The sequence below is a fragment of the Pinus tabuliformis genome, chromosome 2_1, assembly GCF_031772625.1.
Source record: "Pinus tabuliformis cultivar Carrire ecotype Pingquan chromosome 2_1, CPIR1, whole genome shotgun sequence".
Taxonomy (NCBI): Eukaryota; Viridiplantae; Streptophyta; class Pinopsida; order Pinales; family Pinaceae; genus Pinus; species Pinus tabuliformis.
Genome location: NC_142299.1, coordinates 156044522 through 156067451, shown reverse-complemented (window position 1 = coordinate 156067451; position 22930 = coordinate 156044522). Strand labels below are relative to the sequence as shown.

General features: G+C 42.4%; 1 protein-coding gene across 1 annotated transcript in view; it reads right to left on the bottom strand.

Moving 5' to 3' along the window:
- Positions 1 to 12405: 12405 nt before the first annotated feature.
- The window catches only part of LOC149199205 (uncharacterized), a 46827-nt gene continuing 36302 nt past the window's right edge, over positions 12406 to 22930 (bottom strand). The window contains exon 2 of the mRNA XM_089400485.1: positions 12406 to 12580. Coding sequence (XP_089256611.1) covers positions 12406 to 12580 — 175 coding nt within the window. The remainder of the gene's footprint in view (positions 12581 to 22930) is intronic.

The following is a 22930-nucleotide window of genomic DNA, read 5'->3' as shown; positions in this document are numbered from 1 at the left end:
AGCCTAGCACGATCGCCATATCAAGTTATGCACCTTCACAGTAAATGGCTTAGTACTACTGTATGTCAGTAAGTTTGAAAATTTTCCGGGAAAATTTAGAATGCATTGGCTGGGACCATACGTGGTTAACGAGGTCACAGATGGAGGTGTGGTCCATCTAGTCAAACTAAATGGGAAACCTTCCGTAGGCAAAGTAAATGGAAATCACTTGAAGCCCTACATGGTTGGGAGGCTACCTAACTGACTGACTGAGGCAAAGTCTTCAAGACCCAAGGATCTGACCAAGGGCGCGAGACTATAAAAATATGCAACAGATGTTGGTACAAATGTAAGGAAACAATTCAAAGACGGAGGTCTCAGAACAGAGGATGCAATAGGTTTAGCAAGCAGCAGCTCAGTGTGCTGCAGACATTAGCACCATACAAAAATAGTTGGAGGGACTCTGCGCCAAGATCGCTGCACTGATAGAGTGACTCGAGGGTGAGTCACGATGTTTGTGTTGGGGGCTCGTTGGGCATGGAATCCCCCCAAAACATGTTTTGGGGCTCAAATCCCAAGTTTTGAGTAATATTATTGTAAAGCCCCGTGAATTGCAGGCGTGAAATGTATGTTAGAGTCATAGGGTTGTCTGCCCTAAGTTTGAATGGAATGTGGGCCTAGCCATGGTCTGCAGACCATGGGATTGTATAAATAAAGTGAGGCCTTAATTTGTAAAGAGATCATGATCATCATAGAATAGAATGGATAGAAGGAGATAGCGAAGCATAGCAGAAGAATCTAAGTGTGTCTTGGGTCGTAGTAGTAGGAAGAGGCTCTGCAGCTGAGTGCACAGAGGCCTAGTAGAGTCCGCAGCTGAGTGCATGGACCCCTGCAGTTGAGTGCGCAGGGTAGAGTTGAGTCTGTAACTGAAGAAAAGATTAATAAAGAAAGGTTTTGTTACAAATTCTATGCATCTGTTCTAAGTTATTACATGTTTGATCTCATTTGCAATTATATTGTTTATTTACTATGTGCACTTATATGAATTGTGAATATTGTTAAGTATAACTGAAAGTGTACAAATAAGCTAAGTTAATCAACTAATATCGGGCTACTAGTAAGGACTTGGGTAATAACACTATTCGGCCCCCGAGTAGGGTTGTGCGAAGGCAACATCTCAGGCTGTGAGGTACGGGTAAGTGCGCGTAGCGACGTGCACACAGGGTTGAACCACAAACCACTTGAAACCATCAGACATCTTCAGGGTGTGGAAACCTGGTTCTAGAACCCTCCCATACTACTTCAAGTGAGACCTTAATTCGCACCCAACAGACTGTTGCCAAAATGTCCAGTAGTACTGGGATTTATTTGGCTAAATCACCTCTGAACCTGGATCAAGCCCTAACAAGCCAACACTTTATGATAAAAACATGACCTCTTGGGGGAGGGAACACTTCAACCCTTATGGATTGGTCCCTATGTCATCAAGAAATCCCTCTCAAAAGGGGCATATGAACTTTAGGACTGGGAAGGAGTCCCACTCACTGAGCCTAGAAATGGGCTCTATCTAAAAAAGTATTATGCCTAGTATTGCACTAGGCATGTGCTTTGTAATTTTATGTATTTATAAGTTTTGCTTCCCTTTTTTGGTGTGATTGGATTGTTTTGATATTTATTGGAGGATTTGTCTCATATATCCTTCTCACAATATAGATGTATTCATTACCCTTAGCATACTTAGGATTTGCAGATGGTGCCAGTCGTCACACACGGCACATTGCATCAGTTGCTTGGGTCATCTACACACCTGAGTCGAAACAATTTTGTTCTAGAGGAGTCTTTCTCGGCACCGCCACCAATAGTATTGCTGAGTACATGTCCTTAATTTCACTTCTCACTGAAGTCTCGTCAAGGGACATCTCCAATCCAGTGGTCAGGTTAGACTCTCAGCTAGTTGTTATGCAATTGACAAATAGTTATCACATTCGTAATCCAACCTTGTTACGTCATTATTTAAGGGTACAACTCTTGGAATGTCAATTTGAAATAATCACATATGAACACAATTCTAGAGAAGTTAATGTGGTTGTTGGTTCACTAGTAAACTATGTGTTATATTGGTATCCATTCACTATAGAAGCATGCATGAAAAGTAAAAATTAACAGAGCTAAAATTTTTTACAAAAAAAAATTAACAAACATTTACACCATCAAAATACCAAAATGTTTGTATATATATATATAGATAAAATCCAGTCTTTTACATCAAAATATTCCAAAACTTGGATGTTTTAAGTACAAAATGGCTACTAAGCCTAGCTACAAACACCCTTTGGCTACACCAAGACACCTGTTAAAAAGATCCTACCGCTATTGAAATGCTAAAACCGCTCTAGCTATCCTTCGAAGAGGAACCAGAAACCACTCAGGTACACCGACTGTGTGCTGCTACATATGAGCGGGAATCTCCCTCATAGGAAGGGGGGCTACACCCATGCTCAAGCTATCCAGGTTCCTTAAAACCTTTTGAAGACTGTCAGCATCACCCCCCCAAGCAAGTAGTTGGCCTCCTTGTTGCATATGGCGGGGTTCGCTTGGAGGTTGTAATGGTGCCACATATGTGTTAAGCATAAAGCTTCATGTCAGTACTTGTTCACCCATAAAAACATTACATAAACATTCAAAAGCTAAAAAATACTTGAGGTACTTTCAAAAATCATTCTCACCTTGAAGACCCCAGTTGGTCCTGGGCAGTAGCATCAAGTTAGGGTCACCAATGAAGTCCATACCCTCATAAGCATAGTCATCAATCAACATGATCTGGCCACGAAGCCACTGGAAGAAATCTTCCTCAAAGAAATTTCGAATGGGTCCTCCTCCTGTGTGAGGATCGAGTGATGACCATCAGCCCTGTATCGGCTCCCTTGGATCAAAGGGACATAAGCTCATCCTTGGGTGCATAACAGGTACCCTCTCAAGAATGAATGAAACTATGAGAGTACTGATGAGCCCCGAATTGGGTAACTTATTGGGCTTATTTTGCCTAATTGTCCTTGATCAATCCACCATTTTTCATAGATTATGCATGTTTTTTGAGTATGTTTATGTTATTTGAACGAATAAGGGTGGTCACTTTACCAAGGAGGCTAATACATGGTTATTTCAGGTTTTTTGGACAAATTTTGGAGCAAAGCCAAGAAATTATGAGCTAGGTGACAGCCAAGCATGAGGGAGCAAGGGTGAGGATTCATAGGGAGGTCGTCTCTTGCATTAAATGGCCCTTCCTCGAAATCTCCACCCTCAACTCGGAGCTCAGGGGGCCACCAAAACGAATCCTAAAGGTAGCCGAGCAGCTTTGTGAAGAGTGACTGTTTACTGGTAGTTTGAACAGCCGAGTCCCTTGAGTTAAGGAGGGTTGCTAGGACCCTCGTAGTGCATAAATAGGAAGGCCTCAACCTTCATAGTTTACTTTTGGAATTGTTGGGTTTTGCACCATAGTGCTTTCATTATCTCAACTCATTTTTGTAGCTACTGCTGTATAACTTTCTTGTGACATGATTATTTTTGGGTAATGAAAAGCATCTATATTTGGCATCAGCTCTGAGTTCTTTATAGGAGCCTGTAGCTCTTGGGGTTAGGCCCAACCCAAGTGCCAAGGCTTCCTTTATGTATTGTTATTTGTTCTTTATGTCTTTGCAAAATAATTTCTGTTAAGTAGATTAAAATCTTGTTGATTACCTAGGTCATTGTTGATGATTAGAAAGGCTTTTGATGTTCAAATTGAGTTGATAGGTTATTAACAGGGAAGAGCTTTAGAAAAAGGCCATCAAGCACCTCTGATTTCACCTCTCCCTCAGTGGGATCAAGAGCTGGGATCAAGGTGACCTTGCTGCCACCAAAAACATTGTCTTTGCTTTGCCATGCAATCATTAGTGTTCGATTTTTATTTGCAGAAGTTGGTTACATGTTCAGATTCTTGATTGCTTCGTTGCATAGTTAGTATACATGGTTTCATTGAAAATAAACTTCTTTTCATTCTCTTTACTATTAGCTAGATCAGATTAGGTTAATGTAACTAGGTCTCTGATTTTCCAAGTCTTCATTGGTTCAGTTGAAGAAACAACTTGTAGAGCACCTGTACCACTTCTCTATCTTCCCATACTCCATCAATCCCATCTGCTCCATCCCCTAACACAGATTCTTGCTTCACGTTTGCCATTTGCTCACATAACCCTAATTTTTGTGCAACATTGCTTCACTCCTCCTTGAACAAATCTAGCCATCTTCATCTCTCCTCAGCTCCACCCACCAAGTCCTGGACCTCCTCATACCCTTATCCTACCTCCATACTCACTTCTCGACCTTTCTTCCTCCATCCACCCTCAAAAATCCCATTTCTGAACATCCTGTAGAAAATACAGAACATCATGTAGAACCCCTGCAGACTTCCTGTAGAAGCTCACGAGCGCGGTTTCTTGATAGCAAAGCTTTGTGAAACTCTCTGGAAGGGAGATAGGGACCTCTTAGGCCCTCTTTGAACCTTCCCAACCATCTGCAAGCATTTCCTCTCACCAATCTACCTTTGCAGAGTCAAAGCACATGCATGATAATTCTAACAACTTATTCAAAAATACAAAAAGATGTTTCTTTTCAAATGTTACTGTAGAAGTATCTTAGGCACATGCTTTTTACCTTCCTAGAAGTCAATGGCATCTCTTTCAGTAGCTTGCATCCTATTTCTTGCATCAGTAGGGCTAGCTGGTAAAATTAGGGTTTGCTAGGGTTTGTGTTTCCTTTCAGCTTTCCAATATCTTTCTGCAAGTAGATTAGCCTTCTTTGAGTTAGCTTTCTTCCATCAGTTAAAAAGCTTCTTCTAAGATCTCATAGAAGTTGGCTTAAGCTCCTAGTGGACTTGTGCCAGCTGACCATGTGACAGTCGCGGCAAGAGGTAGTACTTGTGCATACAACACTGTCACTTCCATGTTTGTTAGGAACTACCAGTTGATAGAAGTAAAGAAGGGAGTTCCAGGAGTTGCAGCATTATTGCTCCAATACTAGAGCCCACCATCGTTTTGGTGTCATTTCCAGGGAAGCGTCAGAGTATTTGTGATTGCTGCTTTTCTTCTATTTTTTCTACTCCAACCTTCTGCTAAGTAGTTTATTTCAGTTCCATTCTGCAATTTCATTTCAGCAAAAGTAAATTAGACATTTCCTGCTTTGATAGATTAGCCTTTCAATTCCGCAATTTCAATTCTGCAAGCATAGAATAGAATTTCAATTCTGCAAGCATAGAATAGCATTTCAATTCTGTAAGCGTAGAATAACATTTCAATTCTACAAGTGTAGTCTAGCATTTCATTCCTGCAATTTCATTTCAGCAAAATAGATTAGTCCTTTCCTGCTTTCATTTCATTTCCGCAAGATAGATTTTAGTTAGTCGCAATTCCATCTATTTCAGTTTTATAGGTACAAGCAGAAAAAATCAAAAGCAACCAAAAATATTTTCATGCCTCGCAGGAACAGAGATAATACCAGAAAATTCCTACCCAACACCCCCACTACTTCACTGAGTCACCCTTCTCTCTTCTTTGGTGGCAGTGACCCAGAAGAACCTATAGGTGAACCTCCTAAGATATATGAAGAACCTATAATAGAAGAAGAGCAAGAAAACATTCCTTTTGAGACCATGGCTAAAAACAGAAATGGTAGAGAAGATGATCAGAGAATAGAAGGTACCTTCCCCATCCGAGAGACCAACGGGGACATGAAGATGAAAAACATAAGTCCCTCAGTCTTACCTCATTTCCATGGATTGACCACTAAGACCCTGATACCTTCCTGTTTGAGTTTGTTGTTCTTTGTTGAACTTATAACTATGCAGAAGACGAGAAAAAGTTGAAACTCTTTCCCTCTACCCTCAAGGATGCAGCACTGTGCTGGTTCATGGGGTTACTTGGAAACAGTATCACCACTTGCACTCAGATGCAACAAGTCTTTAACAATAAATACCAGGACTGCTGTAGGGCAAACGAAACAAAGGGATAAATCTTTCAGATGACCATGGGAAATGATGAGTCTTTAGAAGACTACGAGGAAAGGTTCCAACTCAGCTATAAATGGGCCAAGTGCACACTTGACCCTAAATATCTGAAGCTGGTTCTACTTTGAGGAGTCCCTGAAGACCTTCTAGATACCCTTCATATGCTAGTTGGAGAAGACATCTATCAACTACCTTATGAAGACATAAAGACTGTGTTTAGAAACCATTCTAGGGCAGCCCGGAAAAGAGGTAGGGGGAATCCACTTTCAGCTAGTACCACCTTCTCCAAGCATGAGTTTGCTAATCAGATGGAAGACCTCAAAAGTGAGATGAGACAGACCATTGCCATGCAACTTGATACTTTTCGGATCCAACAAAAGAAAGAGGAAGCTGAGAGGGCTTTGGCCATTTTTTGTCCTAGATGTACGAGGAAGCACCCTAAGAATGAGTGTCCATTTCACTCAGTAGAGGTATGCTTCATTTGTGAGGAAAACCACCCCACAAACCAATGCCCAACCTTGCGCAGATTTAAAGCCATGAATCAAGGGACTGAGGCAACCACTAAACCTCCCTTCTTCCTCAACCAAAGGAGGCCGCATGGGCCCAGACCTTACTAGCAGGGGATGTAAGGGACATCCCAAGCTTATTATAGCCCCAACCAATATGCTCACATACCTTCTTGGGGTCCCCCTACTCATCCTTCCTTGTCCGCACCTCCTCCGTGGTCTTATCCATGTCAATACCATAATCAACCCACTGCTCATTCGTTTCATTCACATGTCTAGCCACAACCTCAGTGGAATGCACCTCAACCAGGGTGGAGGCCCCAATAAAACTCTTCTCCTACCATTCTGCCTCCACCATCGGCTCAGCCACAACCATTACCTCCTGCTCCTCCAAGACAACCCCAGATGCCTGCTCAACCGAACCCAAACCCCAACAACCGACAGGCCCAGCAGGTATACACTGGGGAGACAACATGCCCTACCTATGCTGTGGAGATCCAAGAGATCAACCTGCGATCTGGGAAGACCCTTCCAGATCGCCAAACTCCTCCCCTGGAGGACAAGGAATAGAAACAAGAAAGTGAACCCAAAGCCATTCCACCCTTTCTTGAGTGACTAACAGTAACCACACAACCAAACCCAGAGGAGACTGAACTTCTGGGAGAACTTAAACAGTTGTGTGTGAAATACCGCTTCTCCAGGCCATAAAAGATGTACCAATATACAACAAATTGATTAAGGAGAAGTGTTTCAGGCACCCAGGCAGGCGAAAGAGAGATGCCTCAATTATCAATGTCATAGGACAACTGTCCGATCTAATGTTGGGGCAAGTAATCTGTCCAAATTATTTGGACCCTGGGAGTCCTATAGTTGATGTCCACATCAATGGCACCATTATCCCCTATACCTTGACTGATCTAGGGGCTGCCATTAATGTGATGACCAGGGACACCATGCTTAAACTCAACATTCAGAGTTCCTTAAGGAAGACCTCGACAGTCCTGCAGTTAGCAGATCGCTCCATTGTGACTCCTGAAGGGATTGTGGAAGATGTCTTGGTCTCTATTGACTCTTGGGAGTACCCTACGGACTTCTTGGTCCTTTAGCCAAAGGCAAAGCTCACTGGATACCCCCTCATCTTGGGAAGGCCTTGGTTAGCCACTGCAGATGCTTACATTAGTTTTCGAGCTAGAAGCATGACCATCAAGAATGGGCCTATGTCTAAGCAACTAGTTCTATACCCTCCTGCCCAACCTTTGCTAAAACATGACTTACCACTCTGGTTGGAAGAGGGAGATGAGGGTGAGGTCTACTCTGCACCATTGTGCACAGTAGAAACCACCAGGGGAGGCCCTCAAACCGAGGATGACTTGCTTAAGAAGCTGATTCAAAATCCACCTCCCAGTGCATTGTCCTTAGAAGAGTTGGTGGAGGGTACCCAAGCCAGCACTTTAGTGAACCTCTGTGTGACTGATCTGACCTCTCCCAGAATTAAGAATGTGGAATTTGGCCCCGAAAGAGCCTTAAAGATCAGCTCCTCCCTATCTCCCTCCCAGGAGAAGGAGCTGTGTAGTTTACTAAACAATCATTTGGATGCTTTCGCTTGGAGCTATAAGGAGATGAAAGGAGTCCATCCTTTGGTCTGTACCCATCACATTTACATTAAAGAAGATTTTAAACTAGTTAGGCAGCCTCAGAGGAGAATGAACCCAACCCTTAAAGACATTGTCAAAGAAGAATTGCAAAACTTGTTGGATGCAGGATTCGTCTACCCCATCTCCGATAGTGAGTGGGTCTCACCTCTAGTGCTTGTGCCCAAGAAGAACGAGAAGTGGAGAATCTGCGTAGATTACCGAGAAATTAACAAAGCCACCAAGAAATACCATTTCCCTTTTCCTTTCATAGATCAAGTGTTGGATGGACTGGCAGGGAAGAAGTTCTTCTCTTTCCTAGATGGGTTCAGTGGGTATAATCAGATCCAAATCATCCTAGAGGACCAAGATAAGACCCCCTTCACTATTCCATGGGGTACCTTTGCCTACCAAGTGCTTCCCTTTGGGCTATGCAATGCTCTTGCCACTTTCCAGAGAGCAGTATTGAGCATATTTTCTAAGTTGGTCCACGATTCGGTAGAAATTTATATGGATGACTTTACTCCTTATGGGTCCAACTTCCAAGAAGCATTGACTAACCTGGGAAAAGTTCTAACCAAGTGCATTGAGATGAACCTATCCCTAAGTCTTGAAAAATGTGAATTCCAGATGACTGAAGGGACTGTGCTAGGTCATACCATTTCTCTGCAAGGATTACAGGTGGATCGTAACAAGATTGCTATCATCCAAAAGGTCCCACCTCCTCAAAAGGTGAGAGATGTTCGAAGTTTCCTAGGCTTAGCAGGATATTATCGAAGATTCATTAAAGATTTTAGTAAGCTAGCCTCACCATTATTTGGCCTCTTAGGGAAAGATGTTGAGTTTAAATGGACTGACGACTATCAAGGGGCTCTGGATGAGTTGAAAGATAAGATGGTGTCCACCCCGATCTTAAGAGGTCCAAACTGGGCCCTACCTTTCCACATCCACACTGATGTATTGAACAAAGCCATAGGGGCAGCCTTAGGACAAGTTGAGGAGAAACTACCATATGCCATATACTTCGTCAGCAAAAACCTGCCCAAGGCATAAATGAACTATACTATAACCAAGAAAGAGTTCCTAGCTGTAGTCCATTCCCTAAACAAGTTCAGACACTATATCAATGGTTATCAAACATTCATACACACTGATCAAGCTGTGATTAGATACTTAATGAATAAGCCTGATGTAAATTCTCGTATCATTAGATGGTTACTTTTGTTGCAGCAATTTGATTTGACTATTGTCGACAAGCCAGGTAAAGAAAATTTGTTGCTGACTTCTTGTCTAGATTGGATTTGCCTGTAGGTGAAGAAGGGACAGTGGATGACCAGATGCCATATGAACATTTGTTTGCTATCTCAGTACGCTTTCCATGGTTTGCTGATATAGAAAATTACTTGGTCTCAGCACAATTCCCTCCGCATCTATCCTCAAAGGAGAAGAGAAGAATTGTGAGGAAGAGTGCCCCGTTCACTTGGATCGGGGGCAACCTGTTTAAACTTGGCCCTGATCAGATCTTGAGGCATTGTGTTAGGGAGGAGGAAGTCTTTGACATCCTCCTAACCTGTCATGACAGACCTTGTGGAGGCCACAACAAAAAGGATTGCTTTCAAAATTCTACAGGCAGGCTACTATTGGCCTACTCTTCACCAAGATGTCAAAAGATACATCAACAAGTGTGACCGATGTCAGAGGATGGGGAAACCGACTCCAAGGGATGAAATGCCTCTCCAACCTCAAGTGACCTTCGAGCCATTTGAGAAGTGGGGCATGGATTTTGTGGGTCCTATCAACCCTCCTTCAAAGCAAAGGTCTTACATCATTGTGTGCACCGACTATCTAACAAAGTGGGCAGAAACAAAGGCAATCAAAGCAGCAACAGAAGAAAAGGTGGTTGAGTTTTTAAGGGAAAATATCTTCTACAAGTTTGGCTACCCAAGAGAGTTAGTCACCGATCAAGGAAGCCAGTTCACCTCTAACCTGATTGAAGACTTGCTCGCTCATCACAAGATCAAGCACAGGACTTCCACCCCATATCATCCACAAGCAAATGGGCAGGTGGAAGTCACTAATAGAGCATTGGAAGGGATTTTGACTAAGGTGGTGAGCAGCAGCAGAAAGGATTGGACAGATCGCCTGGTTGAGGCCACCTGGGCCTACAACACCACTTGGAAGACTACAACAGGTTTCACACCATATGAGCTAGTCTACGAGAAGAAAGCTTCGCTGCCCATAGAGTTTGAGTACAACACATTGAGGGTGGCAGCTCAGCTAGACCTAGATCTCAGCCATGCTCAACGTGAAATATTACTGCAGCTAAATGGATTAGACAAACAGTGAATGCAGGCCCTCCTCCACTCAGAAGTAGTTCAACTTCAGAGGAAGATATGGCATGACCGGCACCTTAACAAAAATCAATTCCAGCCGGGAGATTGGGCACTGTTGTATGACTCAAGATAAAAATGATTTCAAAGGGAAGCTGAGGACAAGATGGTTAGGACCATATACAGTGGAGAAATGTAATTAAAATGGTTCAGTCCTCATCAAGACCATTGATGAAGAGGCCATCCCCATGCTTGTCAAGGGGCATCGATTGAAAATCTACAGGAAACCCCTTTTGAGGCAGAAGTTCATTGAAACTTTGGAAAAATTAGTGTTGGTAGTGGAGCAGGGCTCTGCCTCTATTCCACCCACACCTTGATCATCCAAAAAAAAAGGGAATAGAAAGATCCCTAGGTGAAAACCTCTCTGAGGCGCCCAGGGGAGATAGTGGGGGTGAAAACCTCATGGAGGTTCCGCTGTTGTCCCTCAGAAAATAAAGAAATGGAATAAAAAATATCCTTGGATGAAAAAATTTCTGAGGCACCCAGGGCAGATAGTGAGGGTGCAAACCTCATGGAGGAACCCTTGCTGTCTCTCAAGAAAAAGGAAAAAAAAAAAAAAGAGAAAAAAGAAAAAAAAGAAAAAGAAAAGAAAGAGGTCTAATCTCTGTAAAATTATTGCAGGTTGCAGGGAATACATTATAGATAAAGAAGGTCATGCAAAATGAGGACAGGGGTCTGTACCAGGCTACAGGACATCCTTATAAACACTCCCTCCATAGCCACTCACTTTTCCCAAGATTTGATCACATTCGGGTCGAGATTCCACCTCCTACAGGAAGTTCTGGGCTTTCTACATGAAGTTTTTGGGCTTTCTACAGGAAGTTCTGCATTTCTACAGGAAACATCCTGTAGAGCCTTCGAGCAGGCCAACTTCGATTTTGGAAGGGGATTTGAAGCTTGGAGTCTATTGATTAGGCCTTCAGCCACCCCTCTCTTCCATCCATCACCTGTTTCATCTCTTTCCACCGCCATTGCAACCACCTGGTTATGTATTCCTGCATGGTCATACAAAGAGCCCTATTTTCCTCAGATTGAAATTTTTTTCCAAGTGAAAAATCAAGCACACAAAGGCTCACACACTCTACCTGTCAAAGCCCCATCAGGACTCTTCATCAGCGAATAAAACCCTGCTCGTTTAAGCCTGCATCCCAAGAGGAGAAGCAACTACAAGATATCCTACAAGAATCCTGTAGCAGCTGATCCATTTGGAGCACATACTATGGAGTCAGTAGCAGCTAAAATTGACACAGGGGACATGTAAAAAGCTCTGCTTCGATGTGAACACATCCTCGACAGCTGAAACCAGACAGAACCTGTGCATGCAGTGTTTACAACCAAAGAATCGGGTCCCAAAGCCGTGCATACAGCATCAACTAATGAAAGAAGGAGTTCCAGCACCTGTGCATGAAGCAGAAATGAGCGAAGCCATCGTTCCAAGTCCTGAAGCCTACAGAACACGTCCACGGCCACACAGGTAAGTGTCTAACCTTATTCGTCAAATTGCATAGACTATATTCCAAAAACTGCATGTCTGTGAAATGGTTCGGATTGAACGAATTTGGTGGCCAGTCAACTGGCCACCCATAGTCAGTCGAATGGCTTCGTGGGATCGAAACAAGCTCGGTTACATTTGAATTCACCAAAGAGACATGAAGCCAACACGTGGGGAGTGTCCAGTCGGGGAGAATCAGCAGGATTGGCAGTGGTGGTTGCGGTTAATGGCAGAGGAAAGGTAATGGCGGTTAGAGACACACAGAGGAATGATGGCCATGACTTTGGCTAACAGATCGGCCTGGCCACCTCACTCCCTCATCATGAATTTTTCCATAATTCAAAAATTCTCGGCCGAAGAACTCACGCTAACCGCTGTCATTTACACTTGCAACTGTTCTCAGCGAGGTACGCGTCCTCCTCCTCCACAGTCTGTTAGCTCGAGCTTCTCGGCTTGTTTCAAAATTCTCGGGCATCCCAGGCTCATTCAAAAGCACCGTAGCATCCTCCAGAAGCTGACAAAGCATTCTACAGGAAGAAGCTCTACAGGGAACATGGCATAGCCTCCCAGAGCAGACAAACCTGGACTTTCTGCGTCAAAATTGCAGTTTCGAAGAGAGGTAGGCTCGAAAAAACCCTTCCAATGCATGGTGTATGTCCAAAACATGGTGAATTGAGTTGTCTTGAATTGGAGGGTTAGAGACAAGTCTACCTGTGAGTCAAAATAGAAGTTTACTTGTGGTTGCATGAAATTTCTTCGTTGGTTTTGCGTCCAATTTTTTCTCCACGGTTCTTGAAGAAAATTCCTCCTGTAGAAAAGTTAAAGCACTGTCAGGGCTAACCTGTGTAAGAAAAAATGTGAATTTTACATGGTTATATGTATGCTGGGGGGTGGAAATTGAGCTCTGCACTCTGTCTGGGGAAACCCAAGTCTTCCTTCTGTACACAGACAGTCGAGTTTTTAAAACCAGGGAATTGGTGCAAGGTTAAAACATAAACACCTGAGGGATATTGTCTTCAAGTTCGAAGAAGGAAACCATAAAACAGCAAGTACTTTCTACTCGGAGCACAAAACAGAGCACTCTCATCATGCTAGGGGGGTTTATCAGGAAGGAACCCTCGGATTCCAGGAAATTGCATGAACATCTCGAGGTGGTGAACCTCTTCACCCGTGCCAATTGGATGACCTTTTGTGATAGAATTCAAGGTCATGACGATGAGGTAACAGAAGAGTTCTTAATGTCCCTGTAGCCTAAATCAAAGACATTGGCCACTGTGAATTTCAGAGGGTTGACCCTAAAGCTTACCCCACAACTCATTAGTCGAGTTACTGATCTGCCATTAGGGATACCCTGGAGCAAAGAGGAGAGGGCATTGGGCCAAAAAGCCAAGAAATAATTCTTCCTACCAGAGGAACAGTTTGCAGAAGACAAGAATGGGGTCCGGAGAGCCATCCTACATCCTTTTTGGAGTGAAGTCAGCTTTCAGATCATGAACTACAGTAATTGTGAGGGGAGGTTCAGTATTGTTTACGGCTATCACTTCCGGTTGCTGAGCGAACTCAGACATGGGATAGATTTACCTCTAGAACAAAAGTTAAGCATCCCCTATTTCCTCCTACAATCATTAATTGAGTGTGGCACAAAATTGAAGGAAGGGACACTGGATCAGCTAGCCCATCATGGGCTTATCAAGCTTCTAGTGGAAGATGCCCTCCATACCTACACTGTCCCTCTCTCTTGGGAGATTTTCCGCAACATGTCCAAGGATGATGATATTCGAATTCTGGCCGAGGAACTCACTTCATCCAGTAGTGAAGAAAGGGAACACATTGAGGTAGAAGAGAAATCCAGTGGAAAAGAAACACAGGACAGACCGCCACATACAGAACAAGAAGAGAAATGAGGAAAAGGCCAAGTTGCAAAGCCTAAAACTGTGGGAGGAACAATGGCACAAACACCCAGGGAGAAGAGATTGCAGAGCAGGGCAGAGAGGATTGAAAAAGTCCAAACAAGTGAGGACACAACCAAGGCAACCACACCAAAATTAAAAGGGAAGACACCCCTAGCCAAGCAGACCGAAACAGTGAAGACAGTTTTTATAGGAAGCCAGAAAATAGTTTATACAGGAAGCCAGAAAACAGTCGACACAGGACTTTCTATAGGAAGCATGGAGACAGGGCAACAAAAGGAAAAATCACCTGAGATTTTAGCTAGGGAGGCAACAACTGTGCTAGCTACCCTAAGCACATCTCCAAATCAAAAAGGGAAGCGAAAGAGGGAGCCTTCAATGTATTTTAAGGCAAGAAGGAGTATGTGGATAAAAATTGGTAGACCCCAGCCACCGTCAAAAGAGCCAATCATGATTTTAGACAACCTAGCTACACAAAAGGAGAGGTCTCCCTCAAAGGCATCCATCACCTACGAATGGGGAAGCCCGAAGACATCCACCTGGAGAGAAAGAATGAAAATGTTGGACACAAAGGCCTCTCTACAGGATGCTGAGACTGTTCTACAGGAAACACTAGCTAGGCTAAAGGAGACCAAAGAAATGGAAGGATAGGCAGCTAAATCACCATAGGAGGAAGAAAAGGTGGAGAACATTGTGGAACCTAGCCCCTAGCCCAGCTTTGGCTCCTACTATAACTTCTTAGAGGCCGGAAAGATCATTCCCAAAAAATTCACAGTGCCTCTTTTCCTTGCACTAGAAGAAGAGAGAGTGAGGACCCACACTTGGATGAAGATCGCTAAGTCCAAGGGTGTGGCAGATATAGGTCCCTTGGAGGAACAACTCAAAGAGGCAAGAAATGAATTGGCTATGGTACGGCATGTGGAGAGCAGCTAGCGGGCCAAGCTATAGGAATAAAACGAGCTGCTTAAACAGCAGCTACAACTACACGGATAGAAAAAGGAAGACAGGCCTCACATCCTGGGAGAAAAATAGCAAAAGAAAGAGCCCATAACAGACAAAGAAACCCCTGATGAGCAGCAAAGAAGAGAAAGGTTGCAGGCTGAAATTGAGACACTAAATAGACAGCTACATGAGAAGGAATTGCAAGCAGGCCAGGAGATACAGTCTCTGAAACAGCAGGTACGAGAAAAGGAGGCCCAACTGGCCTACATGGCCAGCTAGGCGATGGAAGCTCTGTAGTGTAGGCAGCCTGCCAAATCATATGCCCTATACCTTAAGGATCAGTTGTTACAGTTTCAGAGTAACACCTTGGCCCAAAGGGGCATCACTCCATTTAAAAATTATCATCAATTTGTAGCTTTATGTGGCAGTAGTTCATCAGAGGACAGGGCCAAATTATCAGAGTTTTAGTTGCACAAATTAGCCCTTCCAAACATGAATGCATGGGATCCCAACACCGTGATAGGAGATGTCCAACTTATGGTCATGGCCTCTTGGATGAATCATGAAGAAAAAATGGTAGCAAAGGTCCACAGTATCATAGGCAGACAAGTCAGTGAGCCACTAATGATTAGAGCAGAGTCGGATGACCCCTCAGCAGTGATAAGCGCCCACTAGCACTTGGCCAATAGCCCTCAATATTTACCAGAATACATTGAGCAACAGGCTCAAGCTATTGCCCACTTTGAGGATATGGAGAGACTATTGGGGGATAACTGCCTTCATGCCTGCACAAGGCGGTGGAACACACTGCTCACAACTTGAAGATAAGGAAATACCACTCTCCCACCAGGATGAGGGAGGCCTTGGCAAGGGTACCTCTCTACAAATAGTTAATGCAACATCTACAGACCAATTGGATTGGCCTGAATTTCAGTCCTCCCTTGCTTTTGGGATTGCTAGAAGGAGTTAAGAAAGAGGAGGAAAATAGACAGTGGGAGGAAGTGGAATGGAAAGCAGGATTTCATGACCGGGAAGAAGATATCACCGTGAAGGCCTGGGATGTGAGAGAGGCGATCAAGGCAATCAAGGATGAGGAGCTAGACTAGTTTCTCAGAGGATGAGCAACCCATTTAGCAGGGGGGTGATGATGAGCCCCGAATTAGGTAACTTATTAGGCTCATTTTGCCTAATTGTCCTTGATCAATCCACCATTTTTCATAGATTATGCACGTTTTTTTAGTATGTTTATGTTATTTGAATGAATAAGGGTGGTCACTTTACCAAGGAGGCTAATACGTCATTATTTCAGGTCTTTTGGACAAATTTTGGAGCAAAGCCAAGCAATTATGAGCCAGGTGACAGCCAAGCATGAGGGAGCAAGGGTGAGGATTTGTAGGGAGGTTGTCTCTTGTATTAAATGGCCCTTCCTCGAAATCTCTACCCTCAACTCGGAGCTCAGTAGGCCACCAAAACGAATCCTAAAGGCAGCCGAGCAGCTTTGTGAAGAGTGACTGTTTACTGGCAGTTTGAACAGCTGAGTCCTTTGAGTTAAGGAGGGCTTCTAGGACCCTCGTAGTGCATAAATAGGAAGGCCTCAGCCTTCGTAGTTTACTTTTGGAACTGTTGGGTTTTGCACCATAGCGCTATCATTATCTCAACTCATTTTTGTAGCTACTGCTTTATTACTTTCTTGTGACATGATTATTTTTGGGTAATGAAAAGCAGCTCTATTTGGCATCAACTCTAAGTTCTTTATAGGAACCTATAGCTCTTGGGTTTGGACCCAACCCAAGTGCCAGGCTTCCTTTATGTATTGTTATTTGTTCTTTATGTCTTTGCAAAATAATTTCTGTTAAGTAGATTAAAATCTTGCTGATTACCTATGTCATTGTTGATGATTAGAAAGGCTTTTGATGTTCAGATTGAGTTGATAGGTTATGAACAGGGAAGAGCTTCAGAAAAAGGCCATCAAGCACCTCTGATTTCACCTCTCCCTCAGTGGGATCAAGAGCTGGGATCAAGGTGACCTTGCTGCCACCAAAAACATTGTCCTTGCTTTGCCATGCAATCATTAGTGTTCGATTTCTATTTGTAGAAGTTGGTTACATGTTCAGATTCTTGATTTCTTCATTGAATAGTTAGCATACATGGTTTCATTGCAAATAAACTTCTGTTCATTCTCTTTACTGTTAGCTAGATTAGATTAGGTTAATGTAACTAGGTCTCTGATTTTCCAAGTCTTCGTTGGTTCAGTTGAAGAAACAACTTGCAGAGCAGCCATACTACTTCTCTATCTGCCCATAACCCATCAATCCCATCAGCTCCATCCCCTAATGCGGATTCTTGCCTCACGTTTGCCATTTGCTCACATAACCCTAATTTTTGTGCAACATTGCTTCACTCCTCCTTGAACAAATCTAGCCATCTTCATTTCTCCTGAGCTCCATCCACCAAGTCCTGGACCTCCTCACACCCTTATCCTACCTCCATACTCACTTCTCCACCTTTCTCCCTCCATCCACCCTCCAAAATCCCATTTTTGAACATCCTGTAGAACCCCTGCAGACTTCCTGTAGAAGCTCACGAGCGCGGTTTCTTAATAGTCAAATTTTGTGAATCTCTTTGGAAGGGTGCTAGGGACCCCTTACGCCCTCTTTGAACCTTCCCAACTGTCTGCAAGCATTTCCTCTCGCCAATCCACCTCTGCACAGTCAAAACAGTCAAAGCACATGCATGATAATTCTGACAACTTATTCAAAAATACAAAAAGATGTTTCTTTTCAGATGTTACTATAGAAGTAGCTTAGAAACATGCATTTTACCTTCCTAGAAGTCAATGGCATCTTTTTCAGTAGCTTGCATCCTCTTTCTTGCATCAGTAGGGCTAGCTGGTGAAATTAGGGTTTGCGTTTCCTTTCAGATTTCTAGTTTCTTTTTGCAAGTAGATTAGCCTTCTTTGAGTTAGCTTTCATCCATCAGTTAAAAATCTTCTTCTAAGAGCTCATAGAATTTGGCTTAAGCTCCTAGCAGACTTGTGCCAGCTGACCAAGTGACAGTCGCGGCAAGAGATAGTACTTGTGCATACAGCACCGTCGCTTCCAAGTTTGTTTCGAACTACCGGGTTGATAGAAGTAAAGAAGGGAGTCCTAGGAGTTGCAACATTATTGCTGCAATACAGGAGCCCACCAAGTACCATACCCAAAAAATTGTTGGGTTTGAGTCTTGCATGCAGTTAACTCTGCCTTCAACTGGTGAAGCACTACTTCACACCAGTTGAACATTTATGGCTGGACACAGTCAATTGCAAGCAACGGTTGGGCCTTTGTCGTAATGTGGGGACTCCTTAACCCTACCAACCACACAATCAACCATAAAATGGCCCTCATAGACCTAGACCTTATCTTCTCTATGGAGACCTTGTTGCTGACAAGTCCACTCTCAGGGATGCAGTAGGATTGCACCACCTCTAGGGTAGATCGTGGAACAGGCATACCCCTGGTTAGGTTTGCCTATGCCCCATGGCACAATAGACCAGTTAAAAATTACATGTCATCACGGTCAATAGCCAGCTCATGATCTCCAATCTTGAACACTTTCTCGTGTTCATCCTAGCACTAGATAATCCGTCTCAATAAATCCTCCTGCCCTTTCATTAGCTCCAACTTTGCATACTTCAATAAACCGTAACAGTGCAAAGAAAGTATGCATGCTGGATCATTTCACCTTAGTAATTATTGGCTATCATGGGCCCAGTCTTTCCATAGGCTAGTCATTATGGCCTGAAACCTATGCAAAATAACCCAAAAATTAGTCAAAATGGGGCAATACAACTTCAGGAATCACCGCATGAGGTTTTAAACTGTGCCCTCAAGCTCTAATGCTCCCCCTAGTGGTACATAGGGAGGATTAATGCCCTCCAGTAGGTCATATAGGGTGTTTAATGCTCCCTACAAGCCAGACAGAGGGTGTTAGTGTGAAAATACTGCTTTAGGGCACCTCAGATCTGCAAAAATCCACCCCAGAAACTGATAAGAAAAGTTAAGCAATTCATAGAGAAATGTTTTAGCCTCTACCTAGGACTGATGGCATGTCGAATGGTCACTCGGATCTCCTTCAATGGTCTATGGAAAATATGCTCCTCTTTAGCTCCAAAACGCTCTCACAGTTCTCAAATAGTCAAAATGGTGAATGTGAAAGCTCAAAAAATTCCTTATATTTATTTTTGGAGACATGACTTTTTGAAATCATTAACGAGGAAGTAGTCCATTCCCCATTATTTTTTATCATGGATGAACCCATATGGATAGGATTTGCTGCCTTTTTTATACTTTTTTCCACTTCTGATGAAAATACCCTCAAGAATGAAAAGCAGTAAAAGCACCACATGCGATTCTCAAGGAGCTTTTCTTTTATGGGATATTTTCTCACTCTCAAAAACTGAAAAATCCCCGAGTTTTTCATCGTTGGGCTCATTAAACACATACGACGATAGCCCGAGCAACTATTTTTTGCTCTTTTTCTAGCTCATTAAACTAAAAAAGATCATTAGAGAATTCTTTTTAGGTGCTTTTTTCTCGCTCATAAAACTGAAAAAATCTCGTGTTTTTTCTCTATGCTCATTAAAAAATTATAAAGATTACACAGCATTCTTTTAGGTACTTTTCTCACTCGTTAAACTGAAAAATCATGAGTTTTTGTCACCGGGCTCATTAAAAATCTACAGCAGCGACCAGAGCACTTGCTTTTTTGGGACCATTTCTCGCTCTTAAATCGAAAAAATCCCTAAGTTTTTACCATTCTTTGGGCTCGTTAAATCTACGAAGAAGGAATGAGAAGTTATTTTACCTCTTTTTCCTTGCTTAATAAACTGAAAAAAATACCTTGAGTTTTCTTCATTTGACTCATTAAAATTTGATGAAGGTGTTGAGTTTATTGTTGCATGACTCATAAAAAATTCAAGATGAAAAATGAGTTTAGTCTGTCTCCTTGTACTCCTAACAAAATGAGGTCAACATCTATTGAACATAGGTTTCTCTTTATCTGGATTCAATAGATTAACTCACGGAAAAGTAACCGATCTGGGTATACTATTAACCTTTTGTCGCACCCGATTAACAACTATGACAAAGGGACCACCTTGGAGTCATTCTTCACGATCTTTTTAGACTCTCTAAATATGAAAAGACCACCGAGTTGTCTCATCTAGACTTATTAAATTGAACAGACGAGGTATAGAGTCGCTCTTTTTACGATCGTTTCTAGACTCTCAAAACATGAAAAAATCGACGAGTTTGCTTATTTGGACTCATTAAACTAATCAGATAGGGCATAGAGTCGCTCTTTTGATGATCCATTTCAGACTCTTAAAATATGAAAAGATCGACGAGTTTACCCGTTTGGACTCACTAAACTAATCAGACAGTGAAAGTAGACAATACAACTACATTCAGTATTAGAAAGTGTGGTTTGGCAGTAGTCATTCCTTTGAACATGGCACTCTATTATAGACATTTTTGGGCACTACAACCCCAAGCATGAAATGTCCATAAACCAAGGGCTCCTAAGTCCCTAAAAGTGTTGTTCTAACCCATAAAGGAACAAGGTCAACTGATTACAGCTTCTCCCAGAAGTTCTCCATGAAAAACTGCTCAGAACTGGTCAAAACAGGATCATTTCAACTGCTCCATAGGCAAAGTGCGTTGCATCTCACCTAAATACACTGTGTGGGTGCGTTGCATTTCAAAAATCCCTTCTATGGGGTACGATGGGAGAGAATTACAAATGGCAGTGTCATTCCGCGAGGTGGAGAGGCATGGAATCTTCCAGAAACTTCTCCTGTGACACTTGCCTCTCTAAATTCGACCAAGGATGAGTAAGAGATCATAAATCTCCAAGTGGAAGCAAGAACTATCAGAGGGAAGACACTAATCAAATCACAAGCAGACTCATCTCCCTTACAGATATCTATATATGGATCCCTCATCCCAGAGATCCAGAGGCTGGAATTTTGCATATTGTAAGGAATTGTTGTTGGTTTCTTGAGACAACATCATAGTGTTGGGTGATCTAAGCTTTGTATGAGGTGAAGAGGGGCTTACTTGCTGAGAGGATGATGCTGGGTCAAAACAACTGGTTGTAACTCCCTTGGCTTTTTCTTGTTTATCAATAAAATCTATTCAAGTTTTCCTCCATACTCTTGTGTCATTTATGTTTTATGCATTTGTATGGTCAATTTACATATGATCCTAGATTGTTTATGATTATAGATCCATGTTCTTGTATAGTGCTATGCTACTGTGATCTTACAGGTACTCTGTGAAGCTGAGCGTACAAGGGAGCAAGTAGCGAAAGACTATCAAGAGAGAGAGGAATCGAACTAGGAGATTAGCGCAAGGCAGAGGTTGGTCTTCTTTGTTCTTCTCTCATCTATATTTCATAAAGGAAAAACGAAAGTAGCTTTACTTTGTTTGTTTCTAAGGTAGCTATCACACCTTAGTGGGATAAGCAGTTCTGTGTAGACACTTTTCCCTGTAACAAAATGGCGACTCCGCTGGGGACAAATTAGTTTGTTTGTTTATCTTCCTTATTGTCTATTTTATAAACTTACAGATGGAGCCTGCAGTCGAGCCAGGTAGCTTTCGAACTGCATTTTCTATGCAAATGCAAAGTAGATAAATGTCGCTTCAGTCAATCCCTAGGATTTGTTTATGACTTAAACAACTGATTCACAAACTCTCTGATTGCCCCTTGTGGTAGCTCTTAGAACCTTCTTAGATCTACCCCTGATTGTTGCATTACTTATTACCATTTTCTCAGCCAAAACCCATGAATTGAACTGCAAACTGTGACCTGGAACCCAAGAAAAGTCTTGTCTCTGGCCCAGCGTAGGTACTATTTTGTGAATCTAAAATTCAGCGCACTTCCCAAGTGTAGTAGGTGCGTTTCATTTCAAATTCCCTGTGTTACAGGTGCGCTGATCAGACTAGGCATTGTTCAGTTTTGGTTTCTGTGATTCATTCTTTTCAATTCTATTCATGAATTTTGCTACCTGTAATCAGTATATCTCTGTTTGAAACCCCTTTTCCTTGCTGTTATTCCACCTCCTTTGTGCAAAAGAACTATAAATGTTTTTGTGTATTTGTTGAGTCATTTTCAGTTCTCCTTTGCAAAAAGTAACGTAATCGTACTATCGTCCTTTGATTTGAAAGTGTCGTAAGTGTCATTTTCAGTCATAGGAAAGAGTTTGCTTGCAATTGATAGTCGATTATCCTGTTACTATTGTATTTGGTGTGAATTCGTAGTTTTTCTAGTGTCAAAAACAAGTATTCATTTCCAAATCGTAAAATGTTGTGATTGTATCCATTTTTTATTTTGAAAAGAAACTTGTTAACAATTGTCGCTTGAAAAGTAATTCAGATTTGTGCATCAACTTTCTTTTTACCATTCACATACTAAGAAAGCCGAAAACAAATACATGCATGTGCATTTGCATTTAGACTGTTTGATTGGTTTGATTTAGGACAGTGCATTTAGAGTGTGCTCTTTGCTCTTTGTGAAAGAATATTGTCTCTCTTTCCTTAGTAGCTAGGATTTTCATTGCACAAAGAAGATAAAATATTGTTTATCATCTTAGATTGCATTTTAGGAATTATACATCTACATCTCACGGTGAACATGAAAGGAAAATTTCTTAACAAAGATCAACTATAAAATAAATTCAATGAATCTAACAATGCTTTGGAACCTAACGCGCAACATTTAGAAGTCTAGGCTAGAGACGTATTCTGGCGTTGTAAAGCCTAGTAACTGTTGTTCTCACTGATGGTTGGGTGATTCCTCCACTTTGAGACGATAAGTGCCAGTACGGACTTGTGCTCCCATGTACCGTCGAGTATATTTTGGGAGACCACAATAGGCTTAATCCTTTATCCTAGATTTCCAGAGCAGTCCCTTTCGTTCCTTTTCAGACTCCTTAACGGAAAAGGTCCATCTGAGCACTTGTCACTTCATGCTCATTAAAAATCAAAGGCGACTAGAGTC